Source organism: Gigantopelta aegis, chromosome 8, assembly GCF_016097555.1.
Source record: "Gigantopelta aegis isolate Gae_Host chromosome 8, Gae_host_genome, whole genome shotgun sequence".
Taxonomy (NCBI): Eukaryota; Metazoa; Mollusca; class Gastropoda; order Neomphalida; family Peltospiridae; genus Gigantopelta; species Gigantopelta aegis.
In genome coordinates, this window is record NC_054706.1 from 46385826 (window position 1) to 46410962 (window position 25137).

The window sequence follows — 25137 nt, forward strand, 5'->3', positions numbered from 1 at the left end:
TCACTGTTTTTGACTAAATGTCATTACCTGTATTTTTAGGTAAGGACTTTCAGTGTTGATGTTCATTGGTTGTGTCGTGGTTTGGCCAAAGTGGAAAACCCTCTGGACAACACAGAGACTCCACCAAGACAAGTATCTGGTGATGATCTCAATCGGTTAGTTTAAAAATAAATAAAAAATCTTTAAAATTTCAGATTCAATTAGGATTCAAAGTAGCCATCAATATAGTATGACCTACCAAAAACATATTTGGCTATTTTTATTGTTTTAGTAATAAAATAGTAATAAATCTGTATATATATATTTATTACATACATAGCAATGCAATACATAGATTTACAAAAACCATAAGAGTGATATTCAGTGAAAAGTCTTATTTTCACTATTTTAGTTACAATGAAAATACAGAAATCATATACAAATTCATGATTCAATTATCTTCCTTGTAAATTATTAGTTTTGATTATTGAGGCCAGTCTTGCTTCTTCGTGTTAAGTTTAATGATTACCAAATTGAATGCATCTGAGCCTATTTTAGTAGATATTTAAAACTAATTCCTTTGCCCCCATCCCCACCCCACCCAACGTAATCACTTCTGGAACAACCTTAAGTGACTGTTAATTATATGATCTAGTTTACTGTATTAAACTTTTTAAAGTACAATAAATCAGATATTTACTCTATTTTTCTTTTCTTCTGTAAATCAGATGTTTGTGGGGTTTTTTTTCAGACTGCATTCGTTAAACTGGTTTGAGCATTGCAGTGTACAGATTGGTGACAAGGTTCAGTACGTCATTCCTGACACCAGTGTCCTGGTGACCACACCTCCCAAGCACAACGCCAAACCCATGAATGTTAGTGACATCATTGAGCAGTCTCAGAACGACTGTAGCCAGCCTGGCGATCCAAGTCCACCTGAACAGGCTAGTTGCGATGCACTGGGAAAACCTAAAACAGATTGTAAGTGCAATGATGAAGAGTGCGAAGGTGCAGAAGCAGATTCCGAGGACAGCTCTGACGCGGAGTCCCTGGGTTCAAACCGCTCAGACGGAAGCACAAAGAAGAGGAAAAACCCTAGAAAGGGACCCCATCTGGCAACCAAATCGATGAGAAAAGTTAAAGGTCGAAGGGCAAAGAAAAAGTTCAACTTTCCTGAGCGAAAACTACAGGCTGGGGACACGGTGACCACTGAAATATGCTATACCTTCTCTAAAGCTTGCATCAGGTGGCAGGTATGGAGTTTACTGTGGTGCAGATTACTGTCCGAACCAAATTATTAACAACTACAAAAGATTGCTCTCCTACCTTTATTTTTTCGTTAGATTTTACCATTACAATGACATAGATTCCACATACTAGATAATAACCATGTCACTTATATTGACTTCGCTGAGATCGCATAGGGCAAAAAGCATGTAATTTTGTGCTGGCTGCCATTTTGACTTTTTATGGAATATTCTCCAAGAGGGGTGCAAGGATATGATTTAATGTAACAACATGTTATAAAAGCAAACGTGATGATGTCATACTAATTTTTTGTATTAGTATTTTTTGTTTGTTTTAAGATACCACTAGAGGTAATTGATTTTATATTAATTATGTCACATACTTTGGAGGCTTTCTCCCCTCTTGATGAGTATTTCATAAAAAACCAAAATGGCAGACGGCAGAAAACTGCATGTATTTTGCCCTATGCTATCTCAGCGAAGTCGATACTGGCGACATCGTTACAGTCTCGTATGTGGAATCTGTGTGACTGTAGTGGTTTTTTTCACAAATTGTATCTGGAAATTTTTTGGGGGAAACGTAACAGTAATTAAAGGTAGGAGAGTAATTTATTGTAGTTGTTAACAATTTGATTCGGACTTTAGTGTTGTACAGTTTGTGATGAATAAAGTTAACATTCACCAGTATTATATAAAGAGTTAGGCTTATCCACTTTATGTAATTTGTATTTTGTATTTTTTTGTATAAACTATTCAGCACAGTATTAGATTTCATCTGAAATTCTAAAAATAGAGTCTTTATTTGAATATGGTGTAGAGGTTTTAGATTTTTAAAAATAATTTTAAAGTACTAACTTCTTGTGTTTGGTATTTTAATGCCCATCTCGCCTTCATGATCCCCCACTTTAGGTTATCTTGAGTAAATCATTTCTGTTACATGTATTTCAAATATTATTTGTATAGGATGCTTCACAAACAACTGATGTCCCTTCAACAAAGCTGTATCCCATTCATCATCTAGATGCCCTTGAGTTCTTTCCTGGAGACTTTGTCAGTGATACCAGAGGTAACATTGTCCTTAACAGGGCATTAATTATCTTTGAAAGTAGGAGGCTGTTTGTGAAAAGTAGGCATCTATATCTATGAGGGCAGTGAGTAACTGGAAAAAGTAGGTGGTGGTCGAGGCCATACTAGCTGCCATCTGTAACTGAAGTCTTGATGTCATCAGTTTGGTATGGTATGAACTGCAGTTCATAAAGTCACAGCCAGCTCTGGTACTTAACAAATTTGCAATAGCGAATTTTAAAAACGACTGCAAATTTTATTTTAATTTGACAAAATAATTTTAAGTAATGATTGATATTTTGTTTAAAAAATAACTGGATGTTTGTGCAATTTTGTAACTTTAATCGATATGTTGGTGAGGTAGTACCAAACCAAATAACTTCCGGCTGGGTCAAAGTTCGAGGTGCACCAAACTTTTGATAGAGAAGTTAACACCACAAGTTGTGTGATTGGTGATAAATGTGAGTGTGTTGATTTAAAAAAAACCCATTAGTTTCATCTGGGCAAAAATGTATACAATTTTATTTCATCTAGCACCATTGTGTCAAGTAGCCTTGTGCTTGAAACGTGGGATACCTGTAAAAAAAAAAGTACACAAATTTTGTGTGAAACTAGGGGTGTTGTAAAAACATCTGGTTATACCGAAAATGAACCGTGAAAGGTACCATTTTCTTCAGTTAATACTTTGAGGTAGGGGTTGTAGTACTGATATTTATGGGTCATAGTTTGGTTGATATATTGCATATTGTGTTTCTAAACACAAACGTTAACTTGGTCGCCTATGGTATAGTACAACCATGAATGTTTGTGCTCACTCAGAGCTTGCTCAGGGGCCATAACTAGTACATGCTAGGATAGGCAAGAGTAGTTATCCACCTAAATAAAACATTTCTTTCTTTCTTTCTTTTTATCCACCTGAGAAAAATATGAAAAAATGCTCCTTTTACTTTGATTTTATAGTACCTTTTTTATGTACCTAGCGAAGACTGTATTACAAATGGTGTGTGATAATTGTTGATCTGATTAAATAATATTTTGTAATTGTTTTTATTTTTGTAGAAGAGCATCAAGGTGACTATGGGGTAGTGGTGAACTCAAACCACAAGGACCGAACTTGTGTGGTTAAGTGGATGAGGACGTATGAAGTCGGAAAAGGCAACAGGTATTTAGCATACATCCAGTATATTTTTTATGCAAGTTGTGGACCCTAATTTCAACTTGTGAAAATGGACACTAAGTTTGGTTAATCTACAAACTTGTACAGTTAATAGACTAAAACATGAGTCTGTGATGTTGAAATAACAAAATACCCTTAAAAAGTAGACTAGAGCTCGTTTCCATAATTGTTACATCTTAGAGGTATGTGCATTTTAAAAAATATCTGTCCGTCTGTCTGTCCGTCCGCCTGTCCTACATATAGTTTTCCGGATGTGTTTTAGAATTCCTTGATATATTGAGCTGAAATTTTTGTATAGCTTTATCATGTACTGTTACAGATCAAGTTTGACTTTCATGGCGATTTAATAATTTTTAACGGAGTTATGGCCCTTTAACTTAGGAGTTGTGAAAATTTGTTTTCCAGACTTTTTTCAGAAAGCCTTGAGATATTGAGATGAAATTTTGTTTATAGCTTTATCACATACTGTTACAGATCAAGTTTGACTTTCCTGGCAGTTTAACCATTTTTGATGGAGTTATGGTCCTGGGAACTTAAGAGATACAAAAAATTCTTAGGTTTGGTAGGGGACATATATTGCTTTAGCAGTACTCTCAAAATTGTTTTTTTCCATTAAAAATTTAAAATAAGGATGTGTGGCACTCTAAAATTCATTCAGCAGAGTATCTCCGACTCCCACTTTGAGTCGGTTTAAAAACTAATGGTGATATTGGGTACTGAATATTTTTTTCAAGGAATATACCAACTTTAGAAAGTAGATTGTTGTCGGTGATCAACTTCAGAGCCTGTAGAGGGTGGCTTAAAAAAAGCTAAATGTTCTTGATTACTTACTCGATTAGAACATCAATTACAAGTCAAATGCAGTAAGAGGATTTGATGTATGCTCTTTGCATGTTGGACAGAAATATTGGGTGGGGAGTTGAAATTACAGCATTGCATACATGGTGCTTATGATTTAAAATTTATGCAGTAAATTCATGTATTGTGTAAATGCAATGTCACTTGTTAGGGAGATTTGCTTTTGTAGAATGTAACCATATCATGGTTCAAGGGTGGCAACATTCTCATGGGTTTCGTTGAGAGTGGTGAATACAGCACGTATTTGGTTCTATAAGTATCCGTTGTCATGTTTTTAAATTTGCTTTTCGATGCAATATTGGTTTGTTTAATGGTCAAAGTTTCACACACTTGTTTTCATGGTCTGACTATAGAGTTTATTTTAGTCTTTTTGATCACTTAATTTTTTGTTATTTAATGTTAATATGCTTCATTAACTCTTTCATAGCTGTCAATTCTATTTTTATTAATAATTTTAGAATTTTTAAATTGATGTGGATCATCATATATCTTTGTTCGACACTGAATAGTCGATGGGTTTTTGTGCTTCGGTATCATTAACCATTCATTCTTCATTGTAGAAGGTATAAACATGATAATATTTATGCATGTTGTGAAATATGTTTTTTTATACATGATGTGGATACATTATATATTTCAGTCCTAGCTGTGTGTTGGGGCCCACAGAAGTAAGCGTGTACGATATCGTGGACCATCTAGAATACAAGTACCGTACTGGCTACAATGTCATCAGAGTCGGAGGATTTAGAGTAAGTACACATCCATTTCATTTCAACTTATATTCGTGCTTATACCCAATTAAGGTTCAAGCACGCTGTCCTGGGCACACACCTCAGGTATCTGTGCTGTCTGTCCAGGACAGTGGCTTAGTTGTTAGTTTGTTTGTGGTTAGGGTGTAGTGGCCTTACACCTACCCACTGAGCCCTTAACAACTCGCTCTGGGTTGGAGCCGGTACTGGGCTGCGAACCCTGTACCCACCAGCCTGTAGTCCGATGGCTTAACCATGACACCATCGAGGCTGGTACACGTCTCCAAACAGCAGCCTGTGAAAAGCAGTTCATACTTTAGAACCTAGCAGGTTAGTTTCCAAGAGACCAATGAATGTACGGTTTTCTCATCTGCTGTTTAGCTTGTGATTCTTGTATATTTTAATTCCATAATGCCCTAACATACATCTCGGAGGTCCTAATTGTTTCACACACTTTCCTAAACCCTCCCCTCATCCTGTGCTATAATTTTTCCATCGGGCCATATTTTTCTCAGCAGGATATATTTCTTTTGACCTGCTATATTAAAAACAAACAAACCCAGCAGGCTATACTTTACTTTGTGTTCAAGCCCTGAGGTACATCATATCAGTTTTAAATAGTAACTGACATTTAGATCTGAGTACTCTACAAGCCATGACCTAGGGTAGAAATTTCAACCACTTCAGGACCAGTGTCGGATGTTTTTCTCTTGCCTCGAAGTCGAAGGGAAAGGTATTTTTATAAAGAGATAAAGATCAAAGATTCTTCAGTTTGTTTTGTCTTTTCTAGAGCCGAGATGAAGAATTGCCTGCAGTTGGCCAGGTGTACAGTCTAGCTAACGATGGGACAATAGATGTGAAGTGGTCTAATGGTCGAGTCACTACATGTTATCCGCAGGATTTATACGTCTCTTCAGATATCGTAAGATTTAACATCTCTCTCTGTTTATATCCGCGATGTATCAAACTGTATGGTACGTGGTTTTGCAATTGTGTCTGTTACTTGTGAAGCTTCCAGCTCTTCAATTTGAATGAGTGTTAATTTATTTCTTTCATTCTTTTTCTATTCAGAAAATTAACAAATTACACTGTGTTGATTTTATTTAGCAATATAGGTACCGGTATTTATAAGTATTAGCATTTTCAAAAATTAATTGTTAATGTACATTAATTTTATTGCATTGACCCTGCACACAGACAAAGACATAACTGTTGATGGTTAATATTTGAATGCTTATTTAATTTCAAAACTGGCATTGCATGTTTAGAAGTTAATTTGTTTTTTGTTTTTAAACATTCAGTTTGGTACATTTTATACTAGGCTGATTTGGTGGTGGGTGTTTTGGGGGTAGGGGTTGTATGTATGCATGGTTTTTTTTTTTTTTTCAGTTTTCTTTGTTTTTTAATGAGTGAATGATAGCTTTTATTTATTAAGATTGTTAAAAATGTGCCAAGCAATACTTATAGGTTGATAGCATTTATATACTTCTGAGGCGGGACGTAGCTCAGTGGTACAGCGCTCGTCTGATGCGCAGTCGATCTAGAATCGATTCCCATCGGTGTGCCCATTGGGCTATTTCTCGTTCCAGCCAGTGCTCCACAACTGGTGTAACAAAGGCCATGGTATGTACTATCCTGTCTGTAGGATGGTGCATATAAAAGATCCCTTGCTGCACTATCCTGTCTGTGAGATGGTGCATATAAAAATCCCTTGCTGCCAATCGAAAAGATTAGCCCATGAAGTGGCGACAGCGGGTTTCCTCTCTCAATATCTATGTGGTCCTTAACCATATGTCCGATGCCATTTAACCGTAAATAAAATGTGTTAATTGTGTCATTAAATAAAACATTTCCTTCCTTATATACTCGACCGGCCTCGGTGGCTTCATAGTTAGGCCATCGGTCTACAGGCTGGTAGGTACTGGGTTCGGATCCCAGTCGAGGCATGGGATTTTTAATCCAGATACCGACTCCAAACCCTGAGTGAGTGCTCCGCAAGGCTCAATGGGTAGGTGTAAACCACTTGCACCGACCAGTGATCCATAACTGGTTCAACAAAGGCCATGGTTTGTGCTATCCTGCCTGTGGGAAGCGCAGATAAAAGATCCCTTGCTGCCTGTTGTAAAAGAGTAGCCTATGTGGCAACAGCGGGTTTCTTCTAAAAAACTGTCAGAATGACCATATGTTTGACATCCAATAGCCGATGATAAGATAAAAAATCAGTGCTCTAGTGGTGGCGTTAAATAAAACAAAGTTTACTTTTACTTTATTTCCGTATATACTTATGTTCTAGTATCATTAGTATTTTTCATGTTACTATATTTTTTTATTGTATAATTCTTTGTTTATTCCTCCAGCTGGAAGATTTCTCCGACTCTGAGCTGGACTCGTCTGACTCATCTTCTGACGACGACGAAGAGGAAGAAGAGAGTGATGCATCATGGGAAACTGAGGATGAAGAAGATATAATGGATCCAGAAGGAATGTTCAAAGAGTATGTTCAGTTTAAATTAATGATAATCAAAGAAATGTTTAGGTTTTAGAAAGTATTCCAGTCTATTATTATTATTATACACCTTTTGAATACTTATTTCTTAAACATTGGTCTAGTAAGATGTCTACTAAAAGTTTACTTAAATTTACATTTACTAATGAGAAATGTTTTTATCCACATTTTAAAAATTCTTGTTTCTGTTATATTTATACCACAACTCATAATTTGCACAGGAATATCATTAACTATTTATTAATTTGTTTGTCCATTTGTCTGTTTATTCTTCCATCCATCCATCCATCCATCCATCCTTCTGTCCATCTATCTGTCCGTCCATCCATCCATCCATCCATCCATCCATCCATCCATGTACCTAAACCACCCAACAGTCCATCCATCCATCCATCCATCCATGCACCTAAACCACCCAACAGTCCATCCATCCATCCATCCATCCATCCATGCATCCATGTACCTAAACCACCCAACAGTCCATCCATCCATCCATCCATCCATCCATGTACCTAAAGCACCCAACAGTCCATCCATCCATCCATCCATGCACCCACCCATCCAACCCTCCATTCATTGATGCGTTTGTTCATTGTAGCAGGGACACTGTTGAGAAGAAGGGCATCCCTTTCCTGAACGAGGAGCAGAATGCTGACGTGAAGTCTCTCATGTCGGAGCTTCCCTCTGATCTCGCCAACCTCGAGACGGTGTTCGAGTTTCTCAACGAGGGCACGCCCAACCTGACCAGCCAGTACCGCGAAATCCTGCAGATCTACTCCTCCTGCAAGTACCTCGACAAGACCCTGAAGACGTCCTTCTTCAAAGATGAGGACCTCATCGATCTCATTGCCATCATCAAGTCGGAGAGGAAGAGAGAGAAGTACAAGAAGATTTCCAATCGCTTCCAGAGCTTGTACCTTTCGTGGTACAATAATGTTTCTAGTCTCGGAAGTGAAATCAGTCCTATTATTAGTCTGTCAGGAGATGATGGCGGTTGTAATCCATCGGGGGATCAGCATCATTGCACGTCTTTGAGAGAACAGGATGGTTGTGCAGCTTCAAAATCAGATGCTGTTCAGTCACGTAAAGATGATTCAGATTTGACCTCTCCCAATAGAGTGCCAAAATCGGTAACAGATGAGGAGGGTTCTCTGTCCACTGGCGACTGCTGTGCAAGTGGGGATCAGACTGATGGAGCTTGTGGTATTGCACAGAATATCTCATCCTTGAAGCTGGTGGGGAAAAAGGAAACGCGGCAGACGGAAGCTGGTCCAAACTCTGTCCAGCATGATCGTTCCAGCAGGGAGCTGTGCATAAATGTTTTAAGGAAGCTCCACGATGGGGTTGTCAAACTTCAGAATGAAATGAACAAGTACAAAACAGCTAGCCAGACCGAGAGTGGTACTCAAACTGACATGTATATAAGTGAAATTAAAGTGGAAAACGGGGAGGATGACAGTGCTCGTCTTTGTGGAGAAGCTACTGTTAAATCTGAAAATGGAGACGCTGCTGTTAAATCTGAAAATGGAGATGCTGATAAAACTGAGCTGTGTCAAGCATCTGCCATGAAGTGTGAAAAAGCCACGATAGCGCACTGCTTTTTAGAACAATCTTCTGATTGTGATAAAGGAAATCAGACACAAGATATGACAAGAACAGAAGTCCCAATTCAGACTAACGAGTTGGCAGAATGTTGTCCCGAAACAGATGAGCATTCTAAAGCCAGTGCTGATGTTTCTGACAAGGTTGAGGAGCTTGTTGATGGTGGCATGAGTGTGTGTCACGATATCCAGTCCCAGCTTGTTGATGACAATATTTCGAGAGAAAATGGTGCCTCGTGTGTGGTGGAAAGTCAAGACTGTGATAGAGACTCAATGGTTGTTAAAGGTAATATTAAACATTTAAGAACAAGACCTTTTTTAATAAATTTACCAGTCTTAATTTGATTACCTGCCATTTATTTGAGATTATTTTTGTTTTCGTTTTCACAATTTTACTGGGGTGGATTTCAATAAGAAACATTTTACTTCGTTTTTAACCTTTTAGGTACCCCCTCTCCCAAACCATTTGCATTCCGCTGACCTACTGATCTTTGTGATATAGAGGTTCAGTGTGCAATTTTGAGGAGAGTCTGGGAACCCGAGGCTTGCGAAAATCATACAGGACTCTAGATTGGCTAGCATACGAGTCTGCATGGCTCGTAAAAATTATTTGTACAAATTACATTGATTCTTTCTTTGAAATGACACACTCAACATATACCGTATATCTTCGCCTATAAGTCGAATTTTTTTCATCCAAAAATTATTTTATAACTTGGGGGGTCGACTTATATGAGGGTAAAAAAATTTCACCAAAAAATATTACTGTTTTGGGGATTATTTTACAAGTTTTATTGTTGAAGTATGCCATGTATTTATACTCAAATATGTTAATTTGACACATTTATTTTTTATAACCTTTTTTTTTTTTGGCATTAGAACGGTTTTGGTTATGCGAAAAGGCGTACGATCTCACTCACATGCCAAGACAACAGTCCACTTAGTTAAATTAACAGTCATCACTAATAGTAAAAATGTAAACAATACTAACTACCTGTTGCCTGAGTTTATTTTGAAATCTGGTCACTGGCATTAATGGTTGTTCAAACAATGTTTTGGCGGTGATTAACTTCATGAATATTACTGAGCTTACCCTTAAAATAGACTGATCTCTGCAGTTCACTATCTAGAGCAATAGGGACACACATCATTTGGTACAAAAACCAGTGTACTTTCCAGAGTTATCCTCCTTACATGTATTAATATGGCGGCAAAACGTGATACTTTCAGTTTTATCGTAGTGATCTGTTGTCAGTGTTTATAAATAAAGTTGTTGTCTGTGCACAAAACCATCTGTACAGTACTATACAGTAACAGTCAAACAGCTTTCACTCTCTACTAAGGGAATATTTCGTTTTGATGCTATGTAATAATGATAGTTTGATTGGAATAGTCTGACTATAATGCGATGTACAAAACGTGAAAACCGAAGTTTGTAAAATAATTTTCTTTTGTTCAAATATTATTGTTCCTATGTGCTGAAAATAAGAAATGTTTCAATATTTATAAGTAGTTTTTCATGGGTCGACTTATAAACGGGTCAATAAAAAAATACGTTTTCAGGGCTTGAAATTAGGGACTCGACTTATAGCCGAGATCGACTTACAGGCGAAGATATACGGTATCTCAAAATCCTGGGAAACCACAGTCTTGAATAGCGATCTTTTCCATGGTTTCATGCAAAATATTTAGCATATCTTCTGTTCTACTGGAGATATTTGGCAGGGCTTGCTGGGTTGGTGGTGGGCTCTAAAGATTTGCAAACAGGGAATCCTTATGACACTTAAATGAGGTTAAACCACAGGCTTTACGCCTGATAGATATAGAATACTACACTCGTTTTCATGTGCAAATAATAGTGAACTTTCTGCCACTGGGAGCAGGCAAGATATTGTGTGTGTGTGTGTGTGTGTGTATATATTACACATTTAATTTCAGGTCCACAGAAAACTGAACCTACAATATTGCAGCCGTTTTGTCTAGTTTGTGTGAATGTGAAATTCTATATGATGATACAAAACCGGTGGTACATATATTGTTACAAGACTACTATATGTTAGCCAGGTGTATATGTTGGATTGCATCCCAATTCTGACCCAGAATGAGTTGCGATGATCACTGGATTTAACTTTTGAATTTTTATATTGATATTGGTCACAGGGCTAGCTCTGGCACTCACAAAATTCGCCAATAGTGAATTTTGAAAGCAGTTGGCGAATTTTATTTTAATTTGGCGAAATAATTTCATGTAATAATTGACATTTTTTGGAAAAATAACTGTTGATTTCTGCAATTTTTACTGTTTAATAGACAATTTGGCGAAATGTTTTGCACACCCAGAGCTAGCCCTGGGTCATAAGTCATTATTATAGTGATCTTTGATAGTAGTAGCTGATTTGATTAGCATGTTGTTAAACATTCCTTCATTTTAATGACTTGCTAATCATTAACTCTGTTCTGAATAGACAAGCCAACATAGATCGGTGCCTAACCTTATTCAAAATGTGTTGGCCTTTTAGGTTTTGAGCTGGTTGATGAGGTTCTACTGTGCCACAGATTCTACGGGAACGAGCATGTTTCTACAGCTCCCAAAGCTTTCCACACAGCAGTCAGTAGAGAGGTAGGTAGTCGGTGGACAGTAATAAATGCAGAAACACATACCGTAAATCCTTAAATAGAGCCCTGCGTTGATTGGGGTGGGTTGGTCTCATAACGTCATGAAATAAATAGAGATTTGCCTCGAATAGAAGCCTGCTTTACATAAATCCTGTTTCTGCTAAGTATTGTATCTTTGTCAGGTTAATGGCCACATTATTCTCCTCACTTACACTGCAGGGATGGAAATTAAGAAATAGTTTCACTGGCCTGATGGACTAGTAGCCTAGAAAAGTTACTAGTCTCCAGGAAAATTCATTAAGCTATTTTAGAAATGCACATTACCAATATTGTGTATCTTTGACTTCATATAATGGACAATGCATATATAATAAAATGAATGCAAGTGAAATAATGTTGTTTTTGAAGTTGATAATTTTTACATTTCCTTAATGGACATTCCAAGCTTTGCAGCCTTTGTCACATGTTTGTCTAACAAAGCTTTTTAAAAGATCACAATTACATATATTACAAACATTATGATGATCACAACACAATTGATATAAATTATTATTCTAAACAAAGAAATGTAATATTAAAATTAATATATAATTGTATTAATTAAATTGGTTCCATTAGTTAAAACCATGTTACAATGGCTACCAAGTTAAGAATGGCCTTGTAAATATATCATTAATTTTTCATCATAGCTGGAAAATTATCTTCAAGGATAACTATGCATTGTATTCTGAAATGAACTGAGATATTTTTAACTTACTGAAACTAAACAACAAAATCATTATGTTGATCAGTCGTATCTCTTCACACGGCAGTCGAATAGGTTCTTTGGCAAGGTCATGGTTGATTCCCCAGGAAATCCTTTGCATGTCGTTACATCATTCGTAAACCACCCATATTGCATTGTATTTAGAGACACTGTAATGGCATCCATAAAATGTTTTGAAAGCCTCCAGAAGTCTCAAAACATCATAATCCTGATAGGATTATCGCTCAGTGGTACAACGCTCACCTGATATGCGATCGATCTGTTGGGCTATTGGGCTATTTCACATTCCAGCCAGTGCTCCACAACTGGTGTAACAAAGGCCATGGTATGCACTATCCTGTCTGTGGGATGGTGCATATAAAAGATCCCTGGCTGCTAATCGAAAAGAGAAGCCCTTGAAATGACGACAGCGGGTTTCCTTTCTCAATATCTGTATGGTCCTTAACCATATGTCTGACGCCATGTAACCGTAAATAAAATATTTTGAGTGTGTTGTTAAATAAAACATTTCCTTCCTTTTTTCATAATCCTGATGGAACAACTTCTGTGCCAGAAATGTTATAGTATGGTATTATTTCAAATCGACATACAATTATCACTCCCTAAGGTATACCAAAGTTGTAATCTGTAGGTACCAAAAGTTAAGAGTAGAAGTTATATTGCCAGATATAAAGGGGAAATTAACATTTAACATTAACCTTTATCCAACATTTGTTGAATACTGAATACAAATTAAACCATCAAATCATTCAGGATTTTTTCAATATTTTCTTCATGGAAATCGTCCTCACAGATTCCTCCTCTAGGTGGTGTACATCACAGTTAAAGTCTGGGGTCTTTTAGCATTGCACTGTGAGATCGCAAAGTTGCGAGAGTTTAGTGAATTAGGCCCCAGGTCTCCTGCTCCTAGGTCCGGCTTTGTTCCAGTGGTTTACTGCTACTGACTGATCTAACTGTTTGACATCTTCAGTTTCAAGCGAAACGGCCATTAGATCCGAGAGATGTTTGGCCGTCAGTCTACTGCTCCAGTCTGATTTCACATATTTCATGTGTGAGAAGCCCCTTTCAGCATAGGCTGAAGATGCAGGCAGTGTTAGGATCATATCGATTAGACTCAGGATGTTAGGGTACTGCTCCCCAAATGACAGGTTGATCTCTTCCCAGGAGAGCTTCTTCACAAGTGCGTAGCTTGTGTAGACAAGACTTTTCAGTTTGGTCCATTCTGCTTCCACTTTGGAGCTGTCCAGTCCAGAAGAATTGATAATCTGTCCAAATGCATTCACAAGGGTTTCTACTTTGATATCTTTGTTATCTTGATTCCGACATGTTGGCCCCAATTTTATGTTGGCGTTTGCTACTGCTGCTATCCCCCCATCAGCCCCCTCCTCGGATCTATCACTGAGGGTCTTCATGATGGCTCTTCAAGTGTTTCACTATGAAATTGGCTGTTGCCAATAATCCGTCCTTATTATTTATACTTTTCAGTGATTTCCCTGCACACATGTATTTCATAATTGGTTTCTGCAACTGTGCTACCCTTTTGCTGGAAGACCATTGATACATCACTCAAAGCAGACATCAAGTCGGCTAGAAAGTGAAGGAAGTAATTACATCCTTGGAATACAGCAATTTGTAATAGTTCCTAGCTTTCTCATGTTGCTCCGTCCTCCGACCAGGAACATCTGGGTTGACCATTTGTGACAAATGTGTTACAAGACCCGTATATCCCTTTAACACATTTTGTATTGCTCTTGAGGTATGAGGGATCCACTGTGTGCCTCAGACTCTGCTCGGGATACAATGCGTTTCCCTAAGTGCATCAAATGCTTCCTTCAGATTGCTCCTATTGAGGAGACTGTTTCGATAGCAGTGCATCTACTTCTGATATAACTTTATCGCTCGAGCAGCACCTTTATATGCCAGCTCATTTCTATGAGCAGAGCGGTGGCAGATGTTCCAAGTGTTTGTGAACAGTTTCGACTGATTCTCGAAGAGGTTATTCGGTTTAACGTGCAGCATGAAAACTAGTCTACCAAACATTGGCGAAAAGCATCTCACCTCAGTTGTATAAGTATAATACCCAACACTATAGTCGGAATAGAGTCAATTTTTATTTTGCGAAGGAGCCCATGAAAAGGGGGAAATATAAATAAAAATTTAGTTTAATTAATCATATTATTATTAAATAATACAAAATTTTAAAATCCACAAAAAGTATGAAAACAAAAATACTGTCCAACAGACCTCTTTACACAGTTCGAAGCGCCACCTGTAAAATGCATGAAAATAGGCTGTGCACCGTAAACGAACCAAATTTAATAAGTAAGTATATGGAGAACATATATATCACTTGTTTGATAGATATCATTGCAATGCCTCACATTTATAATACAGATTGAGTTCAGAATTTTCAATCATGCATTAACATGAATTAAGTTAAAACATTAAGTTTTTTCGGTGTTTAATATTTTCAGTTAAAACTACTCCAGACAAGTTTGCCATCTGGGATCCTGGTGAAGTGTTTTGCAGACAGATTGGTATGTTGCTATGATAAGGAAATGGATAAGTGTGAAAGAAAAATGTATATATGTGACAGTTTTAATCATAAACATTTGCCATGTTTTTTGCCCACTATCATTTTCATCATATATTCTGCTGTTTTGTTGTTGATTATTTTTGTGGTCAGCCTATGCTGATATTCTGAATGTTATTTAAAAATATGCATTTTATTTAACAATTGCAAAGCTTATAATATTTAAAAAAAAAAAAATTATTCATATAATCAGTGTTAAACAAAAGTAATAATGATGTCTTAATTTAAATTCAGTTAATTAAAAAAAATCTTAATTATTATTTTTAATGTATGTCTAATTTGTAAATTATATTTTTAGGATCTCTTCTCCATTATGATTGTGGGCCCAAAGAAGACTCCTTATGAAGACGGTCTATTTTTCTTTGATGTTCAGCTGCCCTCGGACTACCCAAGTTCACCACCAGTGTTTCATTATTACTCGTACTGTATGGACAGACTTAACCCAAACCTCTATGACGATGGCAAAGTGTGCGTCAGTCTTCTTGGAACATGGGCAGGAAAGGTATTAAATTACAGCTTCACAAATAAATTGGGATGATGTAATGTGTGTGGCATGTGTAATACTGTGTTTGTGGAGTTGGATATAGCTCAACACATGTACATGATCAGTTTGGTGCTTTAAAGGTTAAGTTAAAACCAGACTTAAAAAAAAAATTCTTCCAAGTTTAAGTCCAATATCAGGAGATGATCATTACATGTTTCATTTCCAATAAAGGATATTTCCATTGTATATAAATTATTCAAAATCCTGCTTCAAAAATATCCATTATATATAAATTATTCAAAATCCTGCTTCAAAATTGCTTTAGGCTAAAAACAAAAGAGAAAAAAAAGAACCATGAGTTAACTCCCTTGAATAGTGATGTAATTTGTGCAATTGTCCACGTCTGCCGTGTAGTGTAGATACTGAAAATGATCTAGAATGACATCAAGTGAGAATACCAATACGTCATCCTTGTTTTCCAATAGTATAGGTATTTTGTAAAATACTTTACATAAAAGCAAAAGTGTGAACAGTACTTTTTGCTTGTTAGTGGAATTCCAAGTGTACAGTAAATATATTAAAACTATAGCTCATAGTTAACAATTTCATTATAAAGGTAACTTTGAACATGATTATCTTGACTCTTAGTCTAGTGAGTGAGAAAGGAAAGACCCTGTCATCGCATAGCCTACCCCTACCAAGTAGCAGCATCAAGGGACCTTTCATATAGAGAGGTCAGCACATAAAATGACCTTTGGTCTTGTAGTCATGGGCAAGTTCTTTTGCACTGAGTTACCCCGCCATTCACGATGAACCCAGTGAGTTGCCAGTGCTTTGTGACTAATACTTTTTGTAACTTGATATTGCAGGTATATTTGTTCTGTTTTTGAGGAAAATTGTCAATAAAAGACACTACTAGTAAAAAAAAAGAAAGAAAAAGAGTAGCCTTTGTGATTGCAGTGGGTTTCTTCTCACACTAGACTCTGTTTATTAAGTGCCATGTGTTTTGACTTGCTGGGGACATTGATCAAATAATGACTATTCCATGTATCATTTCTGTAAAGATGTTAAGATAAGAATCAACTACAGCCAACTGTTCTGTGATAAAATTCATGCCTTGAATAAATTACCTAGAAATGTTTTTGCAATGTTAAATCTGAAACCACTTACTAAAATTCTTTAGTTGCTTAGTTTTATGTTCCAATCTTTTCTTGTGTTGAAATATAATGGCTTAACATATGGGAATTTCATGCTATGCAGAAAAGCATTCTGAATTTGATATATTGTATCAGTGGGCTGCTAAAAACATGATATTTTTTGTCAGTAGCAGTTGTAGTTGTAGCCCCTCGAAAAACTGTCTTGTATATTTTTGGTTATTTTATGGTTGGTTCTTCTGATTTTTTTTAGGACAATGAGGTCTGGACTGCAAAATCTAATCTTCTGCAAGTACTAATTTCCATTCAAGGTTTGTATTCTTTTTATTTTTGATGTCACTTAGGAAATAGTTTGTTTTTATCTCGGACAAGAGAGAGTGGAATAATAGTACCGGTACTATTTTTAAAAACAATTTTATATATTTCAGAGCTCGAATGTAACAGTGGCCATGCAGCAAATTGCCTCAGTACTCTCGTCATATGCTCCAATGCCTTTAGGGCCGTAATTTGAATGACCTTAGTATTTAGAACAAAGGAAAATTCCAATAAAAATTGCTATTGAAAATGTGTTTTTTTGAGAATGACTAAAGTGCCTGTCTGTATTTGATAAATAGATAGATAGATAGCTAGTTTAATGTGTCCATATACCACTAGAGTTCGACCTCTGATAAGATCGGTGGCCTGACTCGGGATGGGGGGGGGGGTTAGAGTTGAAAATGGGCAGAATTTAGAAAATAGCAATTAGTAAAAAAGTTAATAGAATTAAAAAAAAGAAAAAAAGTTACAAACCAAAAATAAAAAGAATTGACTGCTCGACCGAATATTTATATAATTTGGAGCATTTTAGAAGGACAATCCAAAAATAAATAAGAGAAAGAAGAGAGAATCGGACTATTTAATAATATTAAAAAAAAAAAAATTCGACATAAAATTTTGAATGAAGGTCTAAAGGTTTAAAGTCCGATCTATATGTCCTCTGTGTTTGAAGAAAAACATTATTACGAAATAGTATTTAAGTGAAATTACATTAAGATATGTTATATTTATTGTGTACGAAGCCAAAACAAGGGTGCAAAAAGTGACTGTCATTGATCTCATTTTAAGTGAAGATTGTATTAAATTTTATGATACTATGTTTTTTGTAAATACTTAGTTTTTTGTAAATACTTTCAGTTTGCTCTGATGTAAGAAGAAAAGTAAAAATGTTTTGGAATAAAAAAAACCAACAACAACATTTGTGTGCAATTTAGAAAACAATCAACTAAGAAATAAATAACTTATAGTAAATTCCATAGTATGAAAAAAGGCGTTTCCCATGGGAAGGACCAGGGCTGCCAACCATTACAATTTATGTGGATTCATTACGATTTTCCATCTTTTATTACGCCATTACGCCATTACGCCCGTAATCTGAAAGATTACGGCAAATCCGCGTTTTCCTGGGGTTATTTTTTTTTTTTTTGTAATAACCTACCACCCCTACGAATCACATAAATTGGACTCGCCCAACTAGCCGCGCATGGAAGTTTTTTTGCGCGCGCAACGCATTTCGGGATAGACATAGCTTGTGAAACGACGCCATTTTGTAAAGATGTCGAAAAAACGCCAACGATCAGAGCCATATGAACTGTGCAAAGCTCAGAAAAAGCCAAAAGTAGTACAGAAGTATAAACAGGACTACAGCAATGAGTGGCCTGTTTTGAAGGCCAGTTCTGTTAGAAATACTAGTGCATTTTGCACTTTATGTCGTGTTGATTTTTCTGTTGCCCATGGCGTTGAGGCCAGAGATAAAACAATTCATAAACAAATATCTGGATATTTTACACAGCAAAAGGGTTTATACGACGGGTCACAATTCACGCGAAAATGATTACTCTTTCCCGTTTTTAAATGTTGGCAGCTATGGAAGGACTATAGTAGAAAATCTGGTGGACTAATGAATGTTGGTTGGTACTGGCAGGGCTTCTAGAATTTTCATAAAAATCCACTAGCCCTGGGATCAGTAATTAAAAAAAATTACTAGCCACAATTAAAAATTTACTAGCTGTACTTTAAGTAAACACAATTTTACTAGTAAGAATATCGAATATGTTACCTAAAGACCTGAATAGAGCTTAAAAACCATTCGTTGGTGGAGGTGGGGGGTGGGACAGAATATTCATTTTTACAAAATAGACTTAAATGCAGCATTTGAAAACCTTTTTTTTTTTCACTAGCCGTCGGGCATGGAGATAGTAGTTATTTACTAGCCCAACATTGAATATCACTAGCCATGGGAGTGAGGCAACCATAATCTAGAAGCCCTGATAACTGGGTTGTTTCCCACATCTGCAGTATGCCTGATAACGTGGTTGTGCTGTGTTTCAGGTTTGATACTGGTGTCCGAGCCATACTACAACGAGGCAGGATACGAGAAACAGCGTGGCACAACGCAAGCTGCGGAAAACAGCCGCATGTACAACGAGATGGCCATTTTGAAACTCATTCAGGTGATATCATGTTTTATTGTCTTCGGTTTCTGTCCCCTGGCATCAAACGTGGAGTACCTGAAGTAGTTGCTTTATTTTTGTCTTTAGCTTATTTCAGTCATAAATATTCATTGTTTTTTGAGTTGTTAAAAAGTCAAGAACTCTAATGGAGCTATTTACAGAACTTTATTAACCAAGCAGTGACATAGGCAGGGTAGATGGGTTGGAGAGAGGCGGTGGACATGGTGCCATGGCGCCATCAATCAAACCTCTTTTTTTTTTTTTAAACTTAAATTTTATAAAATCATACATACATACATTACATATACCCAAATATAAATCTTGTCATACAGACTATCTGTTGGTTTTTGGTACACTTATTCCCTGACCTAAAAAGCGTACATCAAAAACATGGATTTTGTATAGAATATTTTTATGGAAGTGGAGGGTGGAGTTATAAAAATGTGTTATATTTGCATTGACCCTCTTCCCCCTAGCATACATGTTGCAGACTCATGAAAAATGCTTCTAGTTGGGAATGAGGATTGAAAATCACAAAGATTTTAGTCTGCTTAGTATCTTTTCAACCATGAATGTTTTAACTTTGACATTTGTGTTGCCTAAATAACTACAATAGCCATACTTCAACTGATTTATAATATTATTTTTAAAGTGGGCGCGATATATTGAAATGTTATTACTGTCTGCAATGTCTTTAGTATCATTTGATGGGAATAAAAGAATAATGCATTTTTAGTTGACAATTTATTTACTGATTTTATAATAACAATGTATTTTCAGTCTTTGACGAACATGGCCAGGAAACCTCCCAAGGTATTTGAGAAAGAGACTTGGAAACACTTGGCAACGTTTGGACCAAGGTATTCCCTTTTTAAAGTTGGATTAATGCATCACTCACTGTTATTAAAAACAACAACAAATTACATCTTATTTTGATTTATGTATTGTATGAGACTGTCTGACACGATATAATGTGAATGGGACAAGGAGAAAATATAGGTTTTTTTTGTGTTTTCTGAGATAACATTGTTTTCTTTTCATATTTACAATGTTCTCTCTTGCTTTTATGCCATTTAAATAGAGAATACTACATGAGTGGCTGTTAGATACCATTTATCTTAAACAAGTTGTTTTAAAACGTATCTAATGAGTGAAACCAAGTTGGATAAATTTTTAAACAACAAGTTGTAAGATAAATCGTATCTAAATGACACGAATGTTGTATTCTATTTCTTAGATATATTGGAAAAACAGTTTTAAAATTAATTTAAATGCCTTTTCCAACGAAAACCTACTTATGGCCGTTGCGCTTATAATTAACTTGTGCGTCACAGACAAGTCAATTTCAGGTTAACTTGTATGTCACAGAGTGATCGATTCTACCATTCTGTTTTTTTCATTGGATGGTATGGTATTGGTCACCTGGTCATCACCTAGGAGCAGCAGTCGTATATCTTTAAAATGTTATCGCACGTATATGTGTTATCAAAAATAACAAATGATGTTCTCACCAACGGGTGTGTAAGAAGATAAATATACATGTTGGATGACATAATGTTTGTTCAGAGATTATGAAACGCAAATACAGAAATGTTTTTGGCAATATTTCAAATGTTGTTATGCTTAGTATGTCAGTGTTCTTTGTGACAGAAAGAAAGAAAGAAAGAAATGTTTTAACGACGCACTCAACACATTTTATTTACGGTTATATGGTGTCAGACATATGATTAAGGACCACACAGATATTGAAAGAGGAAACCCGCTGTCGCCACTTCGTGGGCTACTCTTTTCGATTAGCAGCAAGGGATCTTTTATATGCACCATCCCACAAACAGGATAACACATACCACGGCCTTTGATATACCAGTCGCGGTGCACTGGCTGGAGCGAGAAATAGCCCAATGGGCCCACTGATGGGGATCGATCCCAGACCGACCACGCATCGAGCGAATGCTTTACCACAGAGCTACGTCCCTAATGAACTTTACTGAACTGGTTTAGGCAGTGTAAACTAATTGTTTTATTTATTTATTTTTTAAATTGTAGAATTATTAAACAGCTGGAGGCTTGGATGAAGGTGTCGGACAAGAAAACGAAAGAAGAAACCCAGAGTTTGTCAAAACCAAATGATGAGACATCCCCTAACAGTATTAACACGGCGGAACACGAACACCAAAACCACGTGCCAGGCTTGACGACCAATGAAACAAAACTACCTGATGATACAAACGCTCCTTGTGTTTCCACTTCAGACGAAGAAGATAAAATTGCCGAACCTGACTTTCCATTACTTCCAGTGTCGAGAGGATTTCGGCTGACTCTGAAAAAACAATTGGCACAGTTCAGAAAGGTTTTGGATGAAATTGAGCCAGTAACTGTATGACAGTTTGGTTTATAGAGTTGTTTTTGGGTTTTTAGGAATTCCTTGATCGTATTTAAACTCACTTTGTGTGTATTCCTAGTAATGTGATATGAATAACTTGAGTTTGAGTAAACAACGACAATGCATTTTAGATGAAAAAAGTCAATCATCAAAACAAAGAAATGAAAAAGATCATACTGGGCATATTTCATGATTGAAAATATTTTAGCTACAACTGACAGCAATAATAATAGCTGTAATACTTTTGCAGCTTCTAACAAAAGAATCTTTTGTTTTTGGATATTCAAAACTACAATCTCCTCTCACCATGTTGTAACATTATTCGCTAATGCACAATAAAAACACAACGGTTGTCAAGTACAGTTGTAATAAACTCATGAGTTGTTGCTGTCAACAGTTATCATCAGCTACCTTCATATAAGTCTGTTATCGTGTATTTTAATACTTTCTAACAGAGAGATGAAGAATAAGACATTTCTTTTCATACATAACCCAACCTCAGACCCATGGTAGCAGTGAAAACAAAACCCAGCAGGTCAAAAGTCAAGATAAGTATTCATGACAAAAGAAAATGATCCAAGTTTTCTTTAGTTTTGTGCAAGGTAAATTAGCAAATATATTTAAAGGATATTGAGGAATTGTATGCTACAGCAAGCAGTTAATGTGGATGGTTTATGTAATAAAAATATACCACAGAAGTATGTTCCACAAAAAAAATACATTTCTTTCATTTGGAATATTAAAGGCATATTGTCACAGACCACTGACCTATTTAATGGTCTAACAAAGTATTACCTGAACAAAAATAATTTGATTTGTTCCTAAATGTACTTCATTGAACCATCTTCATAACCACCATACTCCATTTATTAATGGTTTTTAATGACATTTTGTAAAAATAAATGAATTATGGCAATGGTCCATAATTCACAAACTAAAATTGCTGAGAGGATAACATGGATTTCACTCCATCATAGTTCAGTTACGGCGATGCGATAGCTAGATTTGGTTTCCAACAATTAATGTAATTTTTATTTATTATCCATCTTTAGAGAAATAAAGTCCTTAAATCCGTGACAGTATGCCTTTAATAATTCTTTTCAAGCTATGTTTATCAAACTTGAAGTTATCCATGGACAGTTTAGAAAACACACAAGTGTAGAGTAGAGTGCAAATATCTGTGATACTGTGAGATGTCTTCTCACTGTACTTAATGTTGATTGCTCATTCCACTAGTCCAGTATTTTATCTTTCTAGATAATATGCCATTGCAACAAATATTTTGTCTTTGTGTATTTGTGTGGCTTTTGTCAAACTATCTAATGAACTCTTGTACACTCTTGAAAAACACAAGTTTTCTTTAAATTCTCTATATTTTGTTAAACAGAATGACCATGACATAAAAATTATAAACTTCGCTCCAGTTTTGCTTTGAAAGCAGGTCAAGCCATGTCATAATATGCTTGTGAAATCTGTAAACTTAACAGAAAATATTATCAGTTTGGCAAATGTACTTTGAAAATACATAGCCAAACAAAATCAAAGTTAATTATTATTCATTTTTAAAATTAGCTGCTTGGCAAATAAACCTTGAAATACATTAGCTGAGTCTAACTTGCATTAGGCATGTTGACCAAGCTCAGTCCAAACCCTGAATGATTATCCACATTAATGTTTGTGACATCATCATTTTGGCTTTATACCCAATAAATATCAGAATTTTTTTTTTTTACCATAATTACTATGTAGATCCAATTTTTTTTTTAAGTTTCTTTTATAAAAATAAAATTTATTTTATTCAAACTTAAGTCAGATGCACTCATAATCAACAACCAAATATTTTCCAGTAGCAATGTTACATTGAAACTGTTCAGTAGATGAGTTTATTTTTATTGTGTAGCTTGCTAAATGATGTCATTTTGGTTACTAAAGACTAAATTTAATTTAATTGGAATCCTAGAATAGGATTGTATAAAATATGTGAAAATATTAATATTTATGTTATGTGAGCTATTCAGTAGGGCCTTTTAGATTAGGGCGTTTTTATTTATCATAAAACTAATTCTTATATCTATATTCAGGGCTAGCTCTGGCACTTGCTACGTTTTTATAAACATTTAGTGAATTTTATTTTAATTTAGTGAAATCATTTCATGTTTAGAAAATAATTGTTTTTGTGCAATTTTTTAAAAGTTAATAGATAATTTAGTAAAATGTTCTGTTGACCCAGAGCTAAGCCTGCTATTGAACAGACAGCATCATTTATATGTCAGTATGTTCCCTCCCACTCATATTTAAAGACACCCAGAGCTAAGCCTGCTATTGAACAGATAGCATCATTTATATGTCAGTATGTTCCCTCCCACTCATATTTAAAGACAATCTCACGTTTAAGAGATAAAACTAGAATTTGTACCATCAGGCAAATACATCATATAAATTATGGTAATATCAGCAATATTGATTGAATATGAAGCCAAAATGCTGGTACCATCATGTTCTGTCGTGGATTAAAGGTATATCAGCTTTATAAGTTTGCTGACATCACTTACATATCAAGTTTGAACTTGATTCACTTTATGCACACATTTATTATGTTTTGACAATCAAATGATAATGACAAAAATGGCTAAGGAAAGAAATCACAGATGTTTTGCAAAATAACCGAGGCCAAATCGGTTCAGGAGTTTGTTTATGAATGTAAGAGATGTTCTGTCATTTTTTTTCACATGAGTACAGTATTCAGATGTAGGGCTAATTTCCTAGTAGCCACCAATAAGTGCAATATTGCTATGACATTATGCAATGTGGGTTTTTTTCCATAAAAAAAAAGAAGTACACATTGCACACATTTGAAATAGGAATGATCTGAAAACAATTTATAAAACGTTTCTGCATGCGACAATCTATCATTATTAATAACAAGACATTATCTTTGGTAATACCTGCATTTCAAGACATGTTCGCCAAAAGTGGAAGAAGGTGAGATCGAGATGTTACCTTTTCCGGTGGTGAGATTACATTAACTTTGCATTTAGATCTGTTTTACGTTTTGTGTAAATAGAAAGCCGAAGATTATAGAAATTTAGGTCATAATGGTATGTGTGGGTGTTGATAACATTTTTCATTGTAATTTAACAAACGAGAAGAAACCAGGTTGTGATGGGCGAGATATTTAATTGTGTGTAGTTCTCATTGTGCTTTGTGTGTAGGGTTGTAAGCTGTTCATTCTTGATTTAATTACAAACGGATCATGGTCTACATTTGTTAATATATCAGTAAAAATCTGGTTCAGGTATTGACTGCAGTATATGTAGTCAGTTGGAGTTACTTACATGTGTCTTTTCTTTTTCAGTTTTATTCCCAGGTTACGTTTTTGTGGGATTAGAGGGGTTTTCTTTTCTACTTTTGTTTTTTTAAAAGGAGCTTTTGTTTTAGATATATGGGTACGGATTATGTGTATTATTTAT

The 25137-nt window shown here is 35.7% G+C and overlaps 1 protein-coding gene and 1 long non-coding RNA gene across 2 annotated transcripts in view; one reads left to right on the forward strand and one right to left on the reverse strand.

The window, feature by feature from the left end:
* The window catches only part of LOC121379137 ((E3-independent) E2 ubiquitin-conjugating enzyme UBE2O-like), a 30960-nt gene extending 8595 nt beyond the window's left edge, over nt 1–22365 (forward strand). Inside the window, exons 6-20 of the mRNA XM_041507624.1 lie at nt 40–155; nt 731–1232; nt 2190–2292; nt 3351–3453; nt 4967–5075; nt 5866–5997; nt 7433–7569; nt 8180–9468; nt 11702–11802; nt 15039–15101; nt 15456–15659; nt 17049–17106; nt 19163–19284; nt 20065–20144; nt 21331–22365. Coding sequence (XP_041363558.1) covers nt 40–155; nt 731–1232; nt 2190–2292; nt 3351–3453; nt 4967–5075; nt 5866–5997; nt 7433–7569; nt 8180–9468; nt 11702–11802; nt 15039–15101; nt 15456–15659; nt 17049–17106; nt 19163–19284; nt 20065–20144; nt 21331–21667 — 3456 coding nt within the window. The 3' untranslated portion in view covers nt 21668–22365. The remainder of the gene's footprint in view (nt 1–39; nt 156–730; nt 1233–2189; nt 2293–3350; nt 3454–4966; nt 5076–5865; nt 5998–7432; nt 7570–8179; nt 9469–11701; nt 11803–15038; nt 15102–15455; nt 15660–17048; nt 17107–19162; nt 19285–20064; nt 20145–21330) is intronic.
* The window catches only part of LOC121379138, a 30753-nt gene continuing 6464 nt past the window's right edge, over nt 849–25137 (reverse strand). The window contains exons 2-3 of the long non-coding RNA XR_005958808.1: nt 21501–21604; nt 849–948 (exon numbers count right to left, since the gene is read on the reverse strand). This is a non-coding gene — a long non-coding RNA (uncharacterized LOC121379138). The remainder of the gene's footprint in view (nt 949–21500; nt 21605–25137) is intronic.